Source organism: Ascaphus truei, chromosome 11, assembly GCF_040206685.1.
Source record: "Ascaphus truei isolate aAscTru1 chromosome 11, aAscTru1.hap1, whole genome shotgun sequence".
NCBI lineage: Eukaryota > Metazoa > Chordata > Amphibia > Anura > Ascaphidae > Ascaphus > Ascaphus truei.
The window spans coordinates 32,703,214-32,722,402 of record NC_134493.1 but is presented as its reverse complement, the minus strand read 5'-3'; the positions used below and the strand labels follow the sequence as shown (position 1 = coordinate 32,722,402).

The window sequence follows — 19,189 nt, the reverse complement described above, 5'->3', positions numbered from 1 at the left end:
AAACTAAGATCAACCTGTACCAGAATGATGGGAAGAAAAAAGTACGGAGAAGGCTTGGAACGGCTCATGATCCAAAGCATACCACATCATCTGTAAAACACGGTGGCGGCAGTGTGATGGCATGGGCATGCATGGCTTACAATTGAACTGGGTCACTAGTGTTTATTGATGATGTGACAGACGACAGAAGCAGCCGGATGAATTCTGAAGTTTATAGGGATATATTGTCTGCTCAGATTCAACCAAATTCAGCGAAGTTGATGGGACGACGCTTCACTTTACAGATGGACAATGACCCAAAACATACTGCAAAAGCAACACAGGAGTTTTTTAAGGCAAAGAAGTGGAATATTCTGCAATGGCCGAGTCAATCACCTGATCTCAACCTGATTGAGCATGCATTTCACTTGCTGAAGACAAAACTTAAGGCAGAAAGACCCACGAACAATCAACAACTGAAGCTGCAGTATAGGCCTGGCAAAGCATCACAAAGGAGGAAACCCAGCGTTTGGTGATGTCCATGCGTTCCAGACTTCAAGCAGTCATTGCTTGCAAAGGATTCTCGACAAAGTATCAAAAATGAACATTTTATTTATGATTGTGTTAGTTTGTCCAATTACATTTGAGCCCCTGAAATAAGGGGACTGTGTATGGAAATGGTAGCAATTCCTAAACGTTTCATACGATATTTTTGTTCAACCCCTTGAATTAAAGCTGAAAGTCTGCACTTCTATTGCATCTCGGTTGTTTCATTTCAAATTCATTGTGGTGGCGTACAGAGCCAAAATTCTGAAAATTGTGTCAATGTTCAATTATTTCCGGACCTAACTGTATATAGGGCCAGCCTATTACATGGTGCTTCACAGCAGTAATAGATTCAATATGATAATAGGAGACATCGGATGCACTGACTTTGGCCCCTTGCAGATGCACTTACCCACCCTCCTCCTGTCTCTGTAAATTCTCCCTAATTACAACTTAGATTGTAAGCTCTTCGGGGCAGGGACTCCCTTTTCCTATTGTTACTTTAATTTCTGAAGCTCTTATTCTCATTATGTTCTTTTGGTCTTAAAGTGACGTTTTTTTAAATGTTTAGTGTCACTAATGGAGAAATAAACCGCTGAAGGTTGAGGGCTGAGTGCCCGTGTGTGTATACACGTGTTTGTCCCCCTTTTCTACAAATCAAACCCTAGAAGACTGTGTCGCAAAGAGCCTGGGCAAACAGCATAAAGGGAGCTGTTTGTCACAATACATACATATATATCTATATATCTATATATAGATATATAAATATATATAAATATATATATATATATATATATATATATATATATATATATATATATATGCTATACGATACCGTGTAAGCAGATATCTGAGGCAGCACTCCAGTAGATAGTAAAAAAAAGGTATTTAATGTGACATATAAACCAACGTTTCGGTCCTCCACACGGGACCTTTCTCAGATAATGAGAAAGGTCCCGTGTGGAGGACCGAAACGTTGGTTTATATGTCACATTAAATACCTTTTTTTTGACTATCTACTGGAGTGCTGCCTCAGATATCTGCTTACACGGTATCGTATAGCCTATTTGATTTATATAGGATTAGCACCCACCTATATCTACCTGACGGAGTGCCTTGTTCTCATTTATTCACTATATATATATATATATATATATACATACATACCTATATATATATATACACACACATGCATACATAATGGGTATAAGGGCTTTAAATATAAAAGTAAACCTTAGAAAATTATTCCCTGTCCTGAAGAGCTTACAATCTGAGTAGTCTGTCAACCTGTGAATATTGGGTCCCCATAAGTGTGACGGTACTGGTTGGTTCTGTTTATAATTGTTCCCCTCCCCCCCCACCCCCCGCCCGTATTATTTAGAAAATAAAGATAGTCACTTATTTTTGAAGAACAGCTCCTGTTTACTGTACATATATAACAATATTCTAGAAAGTTTAAAATAAACTGTGGCCCAAAAGTTAATGTCCCCCATTTAAAACCTTTTCGAGCTCCGTGGCGACACCGACGCTGTGCAAATGGTGTGTGTATTTCTGCAGTCACGCAGTAAAGCTGCACCATGAGCGGGTTCCTGGGAAATAACATTCCATTCTCTTTCCACAACAATGTTTTTCACAGGGAGGACACAGGAGATTTTTTTGATAGAATGAGAAGTGTACTTAAAAAGCAAGAGAGCATGCAGCGGCATTGGAGGACAGAGGTACAGTATGTTCCACTCATTGTACCATTAATATTGCTGAATTCTTACATGCTAAGAACTATGGGCTCACGTCATCAGAAAGTGAAGTGCTTTAATGATAAAGGAAACAGTGGGAGAGAGGAATTCATGCAGTGAAGTGCTTAGAATATACCAGGTGTACGGTGATGAGAGAGCCACAATAGGAACACATTTAGTGTGACCACTGACCACAGAAGCAGCTGGGTAGGTGACCGCAATGAGTTTAAAGGTCCAGTTCAACCAAAGGCACTGACATGGGATTTAGGTGCATGTTGGCTAAGCGTGCATTTCCATAAGGCACAGGAAAACACCATACAGCCCGTTTTGATGGTTGGCCTTGTACTGGTTTCCAGGGACCATCACACAACCCAAAAGGTCAATGTTAACAAAACCTGCAATGATGTCACTGTCTTACTTCCACAGGATTACTGTTTTTAGATCCATTATTGCATTTTTCACACGTAAAGAGCACAGATAACACAATTTACATACTGTACTGTAACTGTGAATGCAGCATTCATATCCATTTCTTGCTGCTTTTGTTAATGTATTTTTTATGCAAATCCTACACAATGCAACCCTAGCTCATCAAAACAGCCATAAAAAGACATCACAACATGGGGACAAGTGACCCTACAAGAACAGTTTATTTACATTGAATTATTTCACATATATATTATTCTCTTTGTGATTCGATGGCTAAAAGCTCTGATTTAAGGAAAGTGTTTGTATAATGGATTACCTTGAAATCATTTGACCTCATTTCACTTGAAATTATGTTCATAAGAAAAATGAAAGTGGTTACGAATTCATTGTGAAGATTTGTATTTTTTTTGCAGGGTGTTTTAAATAACAGCGCCCCACCTCCTCCTGAGAATGTTGGGGAGACCAAGGTGGGAGACAAGCTCATCCTGAGCAAAAGAGAGGTAACACGAAAAAGTCACTTTTTGTTAAACATAGTATTGATATTCACTAAATGCATTCAACATAATAACCTAATTTGTATAGCACCGGGGTAGCCAACTCCAGTCTTCAACAGCCACCAACAGGTCAGGTTTTATGTATATCCCTGCTTCAGCACAGGTGGCTCAATCAGAAGGTGGCTCAGTCGAAGAATCCATCACCTGTGCTGAAGCAGAGATATCCTTAAAACCTGACCTGTTGGTGGCCCGTGAGATCTGGAATTGGCCCACCCCTGGTCTAGTAGAATAGTCAAATAAATTCTACTAAAACGTTTTGACTTTTTGTTTTGGCGTATTAACTTTTTTCAACGTATAAATGTAAAAAAAATATGAAAGCCGTCCGCATTATATTTCATTAATCTATAAAAATGTGGACCCGTGGCTGTTCCTGTTGGGCAGGCGGGTCGGGGGGCTCTCGAACGCTTCACACAAGTTGATCACACATTTGGCAACTGCCACCAGGTGCGAGATCGCAGCATTATGGAAGCAACCAGATATTCCAATTATTCCCAAGATCAGGAACAGAATTTGGTTTGTTTGCCGGATGGAACAGTTGACAAGTTTGGTTAACGACACCGGTTCCAATTTTCTAAAAGTCTGGGACCCTTGGCTGGCACAGACGGACATCCCGGGAGTAGATAGTACCACAATACCGCAATGATAGTTAAAAAATGCGTTCTCCGGTGACCAAATGGATCCATGATCACATAGAGACAGCAGGACGAGAGAGTGGGTGGGAACCCTAAAGGCGCGAGACGCCCAAAGAGGGAGCATTCAGGAGGATAATAGACACCTGGAGACAGATATACGCATACATAAGCAGCTTGATCTTCTGAGGATCCACGGCTACCGATCCCTCCACGCACCCCCCCCCCCCTTTCCCTTTCTTACCCTCTGGTCACGTCTCCCTGTTTGTCCTGTGTGCCTGGTGTGTCAACTGTATGGAATAAGGTTAAAAAAGAGGTGATGATATTGATGCCATTGGGTTGTGTTACCATGTATGTAAAATTTCACCTAATAAAACCAAAGTTAAAAAAAAAAAAAAATGTTAGTTTCTGACAGTTTTATTTATTTTCCCATTCTATGGTTATTAGTGTGCATAAAACAGCATGTAGAAAAAAGTCATGCTCTCCGGAACTAAAATTTACTGATGAACCATTTACACCATGAAGTTTGTCCATGCATTGTATATGAGGACTTGGAAGACCTCTCTAGCAGGAAGAGGATATTAAAATGTGACTCTCTCTATTCACCATCAATGCAAATGATTGAACCGTATCTCTTTTAAAGATGGAAATGCTGTACGAAGAAATGATCTATACTTTGGTGTACATGGCTGGGGTGGTATCATCTGAACACGTTGCTAGTGAAGAAGAGCTCTATGATTATCTGCAGAAGGTATGCCAACAAGATCAATGGATGTCTTTAGTCCATTGAACACGTAAAGCTGTCTTATTTGGAAAGTTTCTTGTGATATTTTATATAGGGTAACAGAGGAGCGAGAGGGAGGAGGGGGTATGATACCTTTTATTGGACCAACATGTAGTTGATCTGTTACAAGCTTTCCAACCTCTCAGGGTCCTTGATTGGGTAGGACCATGACAGGTTGGAAAGCTTGTAACATTTCAACTACTTGTTGGTGCAATAAAAGGTATCATACCCCCTCCTCCCTCTCGCTCCTCTGTTACTACATGGAAGAAAGGACCACCACGGACCCTCACCCTTCTGTGCTTTATATAGAGCGAGATTATTGTTGCCTTATTACTGCTGTCTGACTCAGCATCCCAAGCAACTGGTTCGAAATCCCTAAGACTGAACTTGATTGTCCATCTCTATACCATACTATATTTGTACCCTTTCATTATTTTTATAGGTTAATTGATGTGCTAAGAAGTTTTGTTACATTATAGCTGTGTGTTTAAGGACAAGCAACAGACATAGAAATATTGCTGCTTCTTGTTCTCGGATGCCTCTCACATACTCCATGTGTCTTATTGTACATTTTCTTTGGCGGTTGGCGTTACACTGGGGTAAAAACAAAACATGTGTTATTCACCATAATAGAGGCCGTGGCTGCATGTGTTTTGAAGTTCTCTGAAACTAATGAGCATGCATACGAGGAGCCTGCTGGCAAACAGACATGTAACCGGTATCTACCGTAATTTACATATGGTCTTATCACACTTCTTTATAGGTGATAGTATTTCTTCTTTATTATCAGCTGGGGACGGTTTTTGAAGCATGGCTAGGACTTCCACTCCACCATTTAAATCGGCATAACTAGTGGAATCCTCAGTAACCACACTTTGCAGAAAGACTTTCTTCTTTTTTTTTTAAATTCATTTTATTAAAAAGTCTTTGTTCTGAGACTACTTTCTGAAAAGTGCGGCTACTGAAGATTTCACTTGTTATACTGGTATCTACAGTAGAGACACAGCCTGGGATAGTTATGCTAAGAGGGGACTGCCGCGCCCGTGTCCCCTTACTCAAATCGATATAAGCTAAGCTGTCAGGTTAGGCCGCAGGACCAGCCAATGAACGAGCGAGAGGTTAAAATGTTTCCTAGATATGACACCTTGAGTTATACATCTCATTTTCAAGTATGTCCTAGGACAAAGTACAGAGAGCCCTTTGTAGTCTAGGCACATACTGTATGAAAATACATATATTCTGAAGAGAACAAGGTGGTTAATGCCTTGCTCTTCCTGTGTCTCGGATAGATGTGCGCTGGGGCTAATGTGTTTCATTAGTAAGTGAAGGTGCAACATAAAAAAACCTGTGCAAATCGAGTCAGTTTTGCAGCAATGTCGCTTATTAATCTTCACGAAAGACCACCTGGTGAATAATAACAGGAGGAGTTTCTCGGAAACGATGCCGTTTGTTGCATGTTTTCGGTTTTATTTTTCTGAAGAGGACAGAACCGATTTGTAGCGTTAGAACTGTTGCAGTAGCAGAAACGTGCAGCAGCTTCTGCAGCCCATTCAAGAGCCTGTGAAGCATTGGGAAGTAATTCGTTTGTAACCTTCTGACACAGAAGATAAATTAGCAGAGGCAGCTAATCTCCAAATGTAAGCAGTTCGGTAAACAGCCCTATTGCAGACAATAAAATGACATCTTATTTCAGGGGAACTTGTTACAAGGGAGAGTGAGTCCCGAAAATGTCATTCTGCGTTGGCTTTGGTTAAACGCTGTCTTCAGAAAGGCTACCTACTTAGCCACTTATGTAAAAGCATACAGCCAGTAGCAGAAGCACGCTGCCTAGGGGTCACAATCGACTCCTCTCTCACATTCTCCTCTCACATTCAAAGGGTAGCTGAAACTTGTCGCTTTTTCCGCCGCAATATAACAAAGATACGCCCTTTCCTCTGTTTCTCGACTGTTAAAACTCTGACTCCGGCCCTCATTTTCTCCCATCTTGATTACTGTAACCTCCTGCTGTCCGGCCTTCCTGCCTCTCACCTGTCTCCCCTACAATCTATCCTAAACGCTGCTGCCAGAATCACTCTACTCTTTCCTAAATCTATCTCTATCTCTTTAAATGTGCATGCAATGTCTTGTATATAATGTATACCCTGTTCACTTATGTAACTGTATTTGTAACCATGTATTATTGGTCATTGTAACTCTATGCCCAGGACATACTTGAAAACGAGAGGTAACTCTCAATGTATTACTTCCTGGTAAAACATTTAATAAATAAATCTCAGCGTCTCCCCTGCTGAAATCCCTCTCCTGGCTTCCTATCAAATCCCATATCACACACAAAATTATCCTCCTCCCTTTTAAAGCGTTACACTCTTCTGCCCCTCCTTACATCTCAGCCCTAATTTCTCTCTATACACCATCCCGACTCTTGCGTTCTGCTCAAGGATGTCTTCTCTCTACCCCCTTTGCATCTAAAGTCCTCTCCCGCCTTAAACCTTTCTCACTGACTGCCCCACACCTCTGTAATGCCCTTCCCCTCAATGTCCGAGTAGCACCCTCTCTATCCGCAATTAAAGACCCACCTTAAAACACACCTGCTTAACAAAGCATATGAGTAGCTCCATGGCTGATACTTTACACCTCATACATCGACCTTGGCCCCCTGCAGACACACTTACCAGAACACCCTCCTACTGTCTCTGTATGTTCTTCCTACCTACCAATTAGATTGTAAGCTCTTCGGAGCAGGGACTCCTTTTCCTAAATGTCACTTTTATCTGAAGCACTTCTCCCCTATCTGTGTTATTTGTATTATTTGTTATTTATATGATTGTCACATGTATTACTGCTGTGAAGCGCTATGTACATTAATGGCGCTATATAAATAAAGACATACATACATACAAACCAATGCTGCATAAATACACTAACCAGATACCTCACTTTTGTACTTAATTTCTTCATTCTGGGATATGTTTGGAAGACAGCACTCCGCTGGGTAACACCAGACTTCATGCAAAAACATAGAACAATTCATAACACAAACACACTGAGAATATCATTACTGCTTAAAACCCCATAAACATTCCAACACAGAATGTATTTTTTATCTGCAGGTTTTTGGAATGAGTAAGAGTGACCATGAGGCCATTCTCCTGCGTGTAAAGGAGTCAAAGGTAACGTTCAAATTCACAATGATTGCTATTTCATTTCTGTGTGGCTTTATCAACATGCATTGCAATTTGTATACGTATGTAATGTACAAAGCAGGGGACATAGAAGAAGTTACAAAAGCTGACGGTAGGAGCTGCTTCCAAGAGTGTAGCTTGGATGTGGAATGTAAACGAGAGGCGCAGAGGAAGCACAGGCTAATGTACAGTACAAGCATTAGGGAGTCACTTCAGTGCAGGGCAGAGAGGTCATTAAGCTTGTTGGGGGGTGAGTGATGTAGTCATTAGTGGTTTTCAGTCCATTAGAAATGTGTCTTTGAGGAGGTAGATCTTCAAATTAGACTTGAATAATGGGGAGGAAGGGAGCTGTAAAACCCTGCCATGGAACCTGTAGTTGATAGAAGCAAATGTTTTCTATAGGTCTAAGTGAGAATAACAGGAAGAATAATACTGTACCTTTATATTGTGTTCATAATTTCCCAAGTTAATGTAGTAACACAGGAGGGAGAGGGAGTAGGGGGTATGGTACCTATTATAGAACCAACAAGTAGATATAGAACCAATAGTTGATATGTTACAAGCTTTTTAACCTCTCAGGTTCAGGGTAACCCGATGAAGGACCCTGAGAGGTTGGATAGCTTGTAACGTATCAACTACTTGTTGGTCCCAAAACGGCATAATTCCCCCGCCTCCAACTCCCTCCTATGTTACTACGTGGAAGAAAGGACCAACACGGATCCCCACCCTTCTGTGCTTACCAGTAAATAAAATAACATGGAGGATATGTTAAGTAATGAGGTTGCGGTTTAATGTTGTAGAAGGCGTTTGGTCCGGAACAAGCGAGGTTGTAGGTTTTGACACCATTTAGTTTACCAACAGGATGTATTTTTATATAGGTCCCAGCAAAAATGGAGACTGCGCTCGTCTGTTCTCTCCTGGATATCTCTGCTATCCACCTTCTCCCGCAGCTCCCAATTCCTCCGGCGATCACCCGGGATAACAGTCAGAAAGTAACAAAAAAAGGGGGGGTTGGAGCGCAGAGAGAAAAAGGTGGTATTAGACAAAATCACTTTATTGGGTAAAATAACATCGCCCGTGGGGTTCCCAAGCCAGTCCTCACTAACACTGCCTCCCTCGGCAGTGCCTTACTGCGAGTCGTTACCCTGCTACAACCCGGAAGAGGAAGTCCAAGGCTAGGCTCTCTCGCGAGATCGCTATTTGGGAAGTGCTGGCTCTGGCTGGATATTCAAAATGATTCAAAATGATTAATTATTCATTGTAACAAGTATGCACATGTGTAAGAGATTTAGCATGATTAGGGGAGGGGTGGCCTATATAAGGCAGCCCCCAGAGATGTATACTACCTCCTGACGAAGCGCAAGATCGCGCGAAACGCGTTGAGGGGTTGCATAGAATATAGGGTACACACTCGGTCTTGGAGAGTGGTACCGGTAGCCCACAGGGTTTCATTCATTTTGAATATCCAGCCAGAGCCAGCACTTCCCAAATAGCGATCTCGCGAGAGAGCCTAGCCTTGGACTTCCTCTTCCGGGTTGTAGCAGGGTAACGACTCGCAGTAAGGCACTGCCGAGGGAGGCAGTGTTAGTGAGGACTGGCTTGGGAACCCCACGGGCGATGCAGCTTTACTGATTGTAAGTTTTAGATGTTATTTTACCCAATAAAGTGATTTTGTCTAATACCACCTTTTTCTCTCTGCGCTCCAACCCCCCCCTTTTTTTTATTTTTATATAGGTGTAACTATATGTTTACAACTCTCTTGTTCCCACGTCCATCATGAAGTTGGTTTACACCATATTCTACCTGTGAAGTAATCTTTGGTTGGTCCACTAAGATATGGCACAACCTAGGAGGACAAATCTATAGCAAACCTTGCAATAAAACTATTGATTTGAAGGACATCTTTATTTGGAGATGAAATTATGATTTATTTGTGTTGCTTTGTTTTAGCATAAATAAGCACAGATTGTTAGTGTTGGATCTGTTAGTTACGGATACATTTCCCCCAGGCACTGAATAGTATGTTTGTTACCAGTAGAGATATTGAGCAATTGTAGTCATTGCAACAACACTGCTTTACCCTAACTCCTCCATGGTAAGAAAACCAGCTCACGTCAAAGTTAATGCAGACGCACTTACCAGAATACCCTCCTTCTGTCTCTGTAAGTTCTCCCCATTTACCACTTGGATAGTAAGCTCCTAGGGGCAGGGGCTTTTTTTTCCTATGGTTTTATGTCTGAAGCTCTTATTCCCATTGTGTTATAATATTATGTCACATGTATTGTAAAGCGCGATGTACTTGGATGACGCTATATAAAGGTATACATACTGTAATGCAAGCACGTTCTGGCGAGTCACTAATGCAAGTGGCTATCATTTTGTCCTCCATCATTTTCGCGGGGTTGTGAAATAGCAGTAATAAGGGGCAGATGGAAAATGAGAACGTAGCTTACACCTCTTATCGCAAATCTGTTATCTGCAGAGCTGTGAAGTTCTGACGTGACACGGCAATATTAATCTTTTCTCCACATGTCTGTTATCTGATTATCTGAAACTATAAGTGGTTCCAGGTGATAACAGCCATATTATCAGCGCTATGCCAGCATAGCAAACATCAGAATCTGGATATTGAATGTCAGTAACTGTGGAATAACACTATGAGGAAGTGTGCTCACAGTCACCTCTGCCTCCTTGTGTGTTACCCTGACCCTCTTTGATGCTGTAATGTGATTACAATGCTTTTGTAAATGCATGTTTGATTCACTGAATGGACTTACTGTACATTTCTAAGTTGATTTCTGTTCTCAGGCTCCAGTCTACGCTTTAAAAGTCACTGTTGTTCAGGCCAAAAACCTACTCGCAAAAGATGCCAATGGTAAGTTCATGTGCTGGGGGAAAAAATGCAAGTTTTACAGATGCAATTAAATATAAATATAAAACGTCGTCAGTTCCCTTAACTCTGTCAGGATTGGAAAGGGCAACATGTTGGAAGACAACACAATTCCGGACATCCACTGGTGCAACCTGCTACGTATGAACAATAACAGATGGGTTCTATCTCCTTACAGTTCTATACAGACTTGAATTAAAACGTGTTTCCTAGAAAATGAATTCCCAGAAAATATCATAATGTGATTGTCTGATAAATTGTAGGGAAAAGACAAGTGTATGGGCATAAACAACTGTATATAGTCAATGTGTACCTAAGGTGACATTACAAGGAGCATATAACATCTGTGTAAGAAATCACGCAATGTTGTATGACAGGGGAAGCCAACTCCAGTTCTCAAGGACCACCAACAGGTCAGGGTGTCAGGATATCCCTGCTTCAGCACGTGTGCTCAATCAGTGGCTCAGTTGCATTGAGCCACCTGTGCTGCAGCAGGGATATCCTGACACCCTGACCTGTTGGTGGTCCTTGAGGACTGGAGTTGGCCGCCCTTGTCGTATGAGACTGAACTGCACAGGGCAGACGCTAAGAAAATGTATCCATATATCTCTGATCTCCCGTTACCCCCCTGCTCATCTCACGCTCAACCCAGGGTGGTCTCATCTTTGCCCCTTTAACATTTACAGCTCTCTCCCTTTCTCACTAATCTCTCCCTTTCTACGGAACGCTCTTCCACTCCATATAGGCCAAGCACCGTCTCTTTCCCCTGTCACCGCCCAGCTGCAAATTCAGCTATTAAAGAATCATCTCATTAAAGGATCTCCGCCTCTGTGCAAACTCCAGGTGCACTCCCCCTCCCCGTCTGCACGTCAAATAATGCACATTTACTCCAACTATGTCTGTAAGGCTCCCAACATACCACTTAGATTGTAAGCTCTTCTGGACAGGGTCTTCCTTTGCCTTGTCAATTACCTGTCCCTCTTATCCCCATTGATTTTATATTGTAAAGTGCTGCGTAAACCATGGCACTATATAAACAAAATGATGCATACATATTGACAGATTTTAGCCTTGAAAAGAAGCTTTTACGGTTGCTGTTTGTATATAAGTGATAGCGTAGGAGTAGCTGTTTGCAGTACAGTATATCTGTGCTCCCATAATTGGGTTAAAATACAGGCACAAGAGAATATATTGATATTGATAGTAAATCTTGAAAGTGTGTGCCTGCCTGTGTTTGAACCTTTAGATGGAAGATGTGTAAAGCAGAATTTCCATTTTATTGTTATGAGGTGCTGTATAAAAATGTTCTGTAATATATACAGGAGAAGGGGGAAATTCTTCTCTGATTAACTCACTCCTGAGAATTGGCAGGTCGACTTAATTTGCAGGATGTGAAGAACTGCTAGGTATCGGCATCATAATGTTCTAATTATTCTAATTCTAATTATGTACAGGTTTTTTTTTTGTAACTTATTTTTTTTTTTAGATTTTAAGTAAAACACAGAAAAAGGGATACAGAAAACAAAAAGAGGGGGGAGGGGGGAAGTGGGTACCACCACTTTAACATTTGGATCCAAAAATACAGAATTACATATCATTTGCCACACCATACATCTTAGCTCCACATATTACACCGAAATACCCGCGATCAGAGAGAAAATACAATCAACATCCCACAGTGGGTCAACAATTCACCTAGTGAATACGGCTCCCAGACGTTATGGAATGTTCTTGAGTTATGTGTAACAGAAGCTGTAAGTCTTTCCACACAGTACTGCTCTCCCATAGTCCAAAGAATCTTCTGGTGTAGGGACTCCTTCCAGACCTCATATGCAGAAGGAAGCACAGATGCAAAGACAATAGTGAATTAACACTTTACTTGAATCACATACAACACAGAGGGGGAGGGAAACACTCACACTCTCCCCGCTGGTTAAAAGCATGGAGTGACTCTGGGCGCACTTCAACCACTCTCCCGGATCAGCTGCTTGGCTTCTGCACGCTCACCCCGGTCCACGGCTCTCACTCGTGTCCGGGAGCTCCTCTGTCAGCCTCACGCGTCACAGCTGCCTCAGCCAATAAGGTTCCTCTCTGGATCTTCAGAGTTGGTACGGTGGCCTCAGACGCACAAAAGGCTGCATATATTAAAACAAAAAAAAGTGCCGCTTGGATTTCCTCTTTAATGTATAATGACACCGTTTCTTCCAGCTCCTGCAATACGTCATTGCATGTTCCTGCTTTTAGTGGCAAGGCACACACTCCGCATTACCAGTGCATCAGGTGGCTCTCTTCTTAAATATATCCTCTTTCTGGAGCAGATTTTGTATTTTTTATTCCAGGTTTGAAGCAGGGTGTCTCCGGAGCTGGACAGAGTTAATTTCAGCTTCGGGTACCCCCTGCTTCTACTGGGTGCCGGTATCTCTGCAGCCAGGGAACTGTGTGCCTGACGAAAATAGTTCTGCTACTATGCAGGACTGGATACCGATATACATACGTGTCAGGAGCCACTTAGTTATGTTTAAGGAACCCTCCCCATCCCCAGGTTAATGGCGCTAGTAGAAAGTTCCAGAGCAGGTATATATCCTCTGTGAGCCAAGTTATTATTTTGCTCAGTTACATTTGCTTTTTAGAATGGAAGACATGCTTAATACTGGGAAATTAAGTATCTGTGTGTGTGGGGTCAACAATATGCTGGGGCAAAATGAGTGTAAGTAGTTGGGCCGGATTCATTACAGTTTATGTGTTTTTAAATAAATCTGGTTCTAATTTCTCTATCACTTAAGCTCCATATTAAAGCTGATACATTTCTATCCTTACCTTTTTACTATCTCCGGGATACGCACTTTCCAAAGAAATAGAAGACTCTCAAATGAATCTACTTGGTGTTTAAAAAGCCCTGGACAATTTGCAAAGTAACGAATTCCAGCTGCCAATGACAATTAAAGGTCCAATAACAAAAAATGAAAGTAATTTAAAGTAAAATGGAACGTGGCTCTGACGGTGTGGGCTTTAGTGGGCAGATAAAGGGTTAAGATATATACGGGACAGTCCGTCCTTATCTTGCACATTGTATCTGTGGTTTTCTAATGTCCTGAATGATATTGCATTTGAAGGCATCGCGTCTTATCTCCGGGGTGCTCAACTCCAGTCCTCAAGACCCCCCAACAGGTCAGGTTTTCAGGATGTCCCTGCTTCAGCACAGGTGATGCAGTCTTCCACTGAGCCACTGATTGAGCCACCTGTGCGGAAGCAGGTGTAGCCGTAAAACCTGACCTGTTGGGCGGTCTTGAGGACTGGCGTTGAGCCCCCCTGTCTTATCTTACTAACTTGGAAGAGGAAATCGGGGCACTCAGAAAAACGGAATAAATGGCCACAGAAAAGTCCACTTGCGTGGAACTGCAGCTGAAGAAAGCAGATAAAACTGCACTGTAGTGGGCCTTTCTAAACAAAATAATGGATTTATTTCAAGAGGGTCGACGTTTCGTTCTCTGCCATAGAACGTTGTCAAGACCTACTGTACCTTTTATTTACCCATTATTTTGTTTGCAAAAGCCGACAGGAGTCCTGGTTTTTATCTGTTTTCTTTCTAACGAACTGTCACTTTGCATTAAGGTTCTGCCACAAATTATGCAGCATGAAATGATGAAACCGTGTGACACATTACATGTGTAGCATAAAACCGTGTGACACATTACATGTGTAGCATGAAACCGTGTGACACATTACATGTGTAGCAGGAAACCGTGTGACACATTACATGCGTAGCATAAAACCGTGTGACACATTACATGTGTAGCATGAAACCGTGTGACACATTACATGTGTAGCATGAAACCGTGTGACACATTACATGCGTAGCATGAAACCGTGTGACACATTACCTGTGTAGCATGAAACCGTGTGACACATTACCTGTGTAGCATGAAACCGTGTGACACATTACCTGTGTAGCATGAAACCGTGTGACACATTACATGTGTAGCATGAAATGATGTAACCGTGTGACACATTACCTGTGTAGCATGAAACCGTGTGACACATTACCTGCGTAGCTTATATATGGTCAATGTGAGGGAAACAAAAATTCAAATGTGCATTTTGCCTTTTAACAGTCTTTGCTATAACAGAATGCTGCTAAACAAAGCAAATATGTATCTTGAAATGAAAAAGATAAATAGGACCTCTCATTTAAAAGGTCAAAACCACAGTGATAAGATCACTCTTTTCTCCCAACTATAAACTTTGGAAAAGTTTTGTTATTCCATCGGAAACTGCTGCGTCTGTTTTGAAGTCCCTACAAGTCGGTATAATAACTTTGTATTGGCTCTCTGGACACTATTTTCTGTATCACTGACGTTTCACAGTTTTTTACTAAGTCTGTTTGCACCATTTTTGGTTTCACTTGTTCGATTGTTATTTCATATACAGCTCAACCCCGTTATAACGCGAATCCGCTTATAACATAAAGCAAGCGTGACTTTCCATGCAGAGCATCCTACCATGCCGGCTCTCACGCTGACTTTCCTCTCTCTCCCTGTCAGCCGGAAGCTGACGGCAGAAGCAGGGACAGGAGAGAGCTGGCCGCTGCTGCTGATGCCGGGCCAGTCCTACGTGGGGGTGCAGATGCGCCCCCCCGGGCCTGGGACAGCTGGGAGAGTTATTTCAGCTCTCCCCCTCCGGTGGCCGCGGAACCCCTGAGGGGTGCAATTCGCACGCGCAAATTTTTTTCTAACACGATCCGCTTATAATGCGATGTGATCCTTTGGACCCCAAGCACAACGTTATAACGGGGTTGAGCTGTATTATTAATTTGCAATATTGTATTTGGATACAACTGTTTATTTAGTCAAATGATACACAAATAGTATTCCTTAGTTTAGCACTATTCCAGTATTTGTTTTATCTACACATTAGCTGCACTGCAGCGCTAACTTCCATCTTTTTTCCTATATGTATACGCACACAGATTGACGTCTCTGTACTCGCCATATTGTCACAAATCAGTCTTCTCAACGTTTTCTTCTCTTCCTCATTATAACCGGGCTAGGTTTCAGCGACCCATACTGCATGCTGGGAATTATGATCATTCAAAGCTTAAAGGAAACCGAAGAGAAGAAAGAGAGAAAGTTTAGCTTCAGAAAGAAGAAAGAAAAGATAGAAAAACGCGCCAGCATAAGAGAAGTCCTTCCTGCCAAGTACATCCAGGTCACCGAGGTCAAGGGCAGTACCTTGAATCCAGTTTGGAATGAGAACTTTCTTTTGTAAGTAATAACACATTGATATGATTCTCGTTTGCAAGTGCAAAGTATGTCACTATCTCTCCAGTGCCAGGACCGAGATAACACCTGTGAGTATGTTTGTATGTCTTCCAGACAGAGCCGCCAACAGCTTTTAAGGGGCTCAGGACAGTGGGTTGACCTGGATCCCAGAGTTTTGTGAAGGGGTTTAAAGGTTATTGAGCAGAAAGGGGGAGGGGAGGTTAGAGGACCCTCAGAACCTGCTGGCCCAACAGCGGTCGCCAGCAACTGAGTTGGGCCCTTCCGAGCGGAGGAGAGTCCAGGTGGACGGGCAATCATGGATATTGTGCTCGACTTCTGGCAAGGCCCAGCTTCAAGCAGTCGGGCTAGGGGCAGTTGTCCCAGCCACCCCACCCCCTGTCCATGGTCCTGCTTTCAGAGGCCCCCAAACATGCTTCATTCACCCCGTGACCACACGTCACACAGTGGTAAGGGTCTGGACGAGGGTTCTTGGTAGTGACATGCAGATGTGTCATTTTTAGCTTCCTATTATTTTGGAAAAGAGTTCTCTCAAACATTGCATATACTGTGCCTTGACTTTGTATCGTCTTGTTCAACCGATGTGTATGTCATTGTGTACAGTGCCAAATGCATGTTCAGCCATTTATGGCAACCCAAGAAAAAAAATAACATATGTTCTATTAATGAATCTTAAAGAAAAAAAAATCCCTTATTTTGTTTATTTCTGAATGCTGATCATTTACAACCCAATGTATTCAGTTTCTGGGCTGCTGTTCGCTGTGTTTTTTTAAACCCTGCTCCCTTGAATGATTCTTCATTCTTCTGTAATTTGTGTCCACAACTTGTATCTTAATAATACACGCATTTTCATGCGCTGAATAAGCCAGATTTAAAGCGACAATCCAAGCGGGCGATTTTTTTAAACATAGGATTGAAGCAGAGGGTCTCCCGAGCGGAACCTCATTCATTTCAGCTACGGGGACCCCCTGCTTGCAGAGATTCTTACCTGTGTAGTATGTGCCAGTAGCTACTCTGGCTCGCTAGCTGGGGTTCATGTAATGGCCGCCTTTCAAAGCTCACAAGTCCTGTGGGCCAATAGGAAGCGGCTTCCTATTGGTCCACGTGACACGTAAACTTGCAGGAGATGCCAGCACCCACTTCGGAGGTTTGTCTCTGGATGTAGGGGGGCCCCGGAGCTGAAATTGATGGGGTTCAGCTCTGAAAGACCCCCTGCTTCAATCCTATGGATTGGTCCTTTAAATAAGATAAGTGCCACCTTGCTCCACACTATTCAAAGAAATAAAATCAATTAAAATAAATAATGAAATGTATGAGTTTGCGTTTGACTTTACTCCCTTCTTTCACGATATTTGAGGTCCCCAAATAGTTTAACCCTTTCGTGGCTAGCAGTGAAAGTTATAAAAGACCCACTCGTCTTATCTATGTTCTTCTTCTCTTGTTGCAGTGAAATAGATGATATTTACAGTGACCAACTTCACTTGGATATCTGGTGTGTATGAGTTACTTTTAGTGTCCTGCTCAATGTTCAGTAGCAATGCCTGATGCTCATTGTTTTGTGTGTGGCCCCTGGGAAGCGGGGGTGCCCCAGAGTTGAACCGCGCTATGTTCAGCTCCGGTGACCCACCGGTTTTAGAAAGCACCTCCGTTTCCGTCCCCTCCAGAGGCAGCAACATTTTAAAATCTGCACCACATGGGCCAATAGGAAGCCACAGTGTCATCTGCTGCAGCTTCCTATTGGACAGCTATTTAAATCCCAGCGCATAACCAGGACGTGATACTGGTACCTTTACCGGGTTGGTCCCGAGAGCTACAATAGCAAGATTCAGCTCCGGCGACCCGTACAAACGGGCGGGATTCCTACTTTCATTTTTTGTGGTTTAGATATCAGATATCTATTATAAATTATTTAATTGTTAGGATTTAGTATTTATAATCATTATTAACCATGTATAATATTTAATAATATTATAATAACTGAACATTTAAAAATTGTATTATAAATTGTTATCGTTATTATTATTTTGCAATCCAGTGTTTTCTCCATTTCAGGGACCACGACGATGATGTGTCTGTCGCAGAGGCTTGCAAGAAACTTAACGAAGTTAGTGGTTTTAAGGGAATGGGCAGGTAATTATGACTATGGCTTAACCCATTTCACTACCAGAGGGACTAAAAAGAGTTAAAAAATAGCTTCATTGGCGTAGGAAAATGATACATTTACCATTTTCTTTTATTGACATTTCATAACCTTTTTCTATATTTTCCTAATGTATATACGTAATAAGATGCATAATAACGGTAAGAATAACAACGCTGTCATTGGTTCAAAGAAAGCAGTTAAGAGAAAATATCTGAATCTCCATTTGACATAATAATTTCCGGATTTGCTACTTTTAGGAGGAAGGCTTCAAATGTCGTTTTACTTATAAACCCGGTCTTCATTCAAGATTGAAATCTCTGTTCTTGCAGAAATGTTACAAACTCTTATCCAGGGGTCGCCGACTCCAGTCCTCAAGGGCCACCAACGCAGGGCCGGCTTGATGGCGGTTCCAATCTGCGCCATCTCACCGAGCCCCGCGCTTGCAGAGGCCTCGCACTCTTCCGCACAACCGTCAAAATCATTGTCGGGGGGAGAGTGCAAGGCCTCTGTAAGTGTCTCTTACCTGATCCGGCGGCATCTCCTGGTATCTCCCCTCCTACAGCGTCCCTGCATGGCACCGTGACGTCAAATGGCGACGCGTTGCCATGACAATGTGATGTCACATGGCGTCATGAAATCACGACCTCAGAAGGAGATAGGCCCACCGGACCAGGTAAGAGGCAAAATAACAACCCAGCCCTGATTCAGGTATTAAGGATACCCTGAGCCACTGATTGGGCCACTGATTGGGCCACCAGTGCTTTGGGACGATGCAGATGTAGAGTAATGGGGTTTTGAATGAATTTGAAATCCCTTTGTCCAGTCCAGTGTGTATCAGTGTATGTGTGTTGTCTGAGTCACCGATTGAGCCACCTGTGCTGAAGCAGGGACTGATTGCGCCATCTGTGCTGAAGCAGTGATATCCTTAAAACATGACCTGTTGTTGGCCCTTGAGGACTGGAGTTGGCCACTTGTGTTCTAATCTAAAAGACGAAACATAGTGGTTTTTTTGCATAGGGCGCTAAATACTGGAAGTTACCGATA

The 19,189-nt window shown here is 42.4% G+C and overlaps 1 protein-coding gene across 2 annotated transcripts in view; it reads left to right on the top strand.

Moving 5' to 3' along the window:
* Positions 1-19,189, top strand: part of BAIAP3 (BAI1 associated protein 3) — a 248,888-nt gene that overhangs the window by 104,258 nt on the left and 125,441 nt on the right. For both annotated transcript variants that reach the window (XM_075565524.1, XM_075565523.1), the window contains exons 3-10: positions 2,162-2,243; positions 3,101-3,187; positions 4,514-4,621; positions 7,765-7,824; positions 10,645-10,711; positions 15,774-15,987; positions 17,450-17,494; positions 18,055-18,132. In XM_075565524.1, the coding sequence (XP_075421639.1) occupies positions 2,162-2,243; positions 3,101-3,187; positions 4,514-4,621; positions 7,765-7,824; positions 10,645-10,711; positions 15,774-15,987; positions 17,450-17,494; positions 18,055-18,132 (741 nt within the window). The remainder of the gene's footprint in view (positions 1-2,161; positions 2,244-3,100; positions 3,188-4,513; positions 4,622-7,764; positions 7,825-10,644; positions 10,712-15,773; positions 15,988-17,449; positions 17,495-18,054; positions 18,133-19,189) is intronic.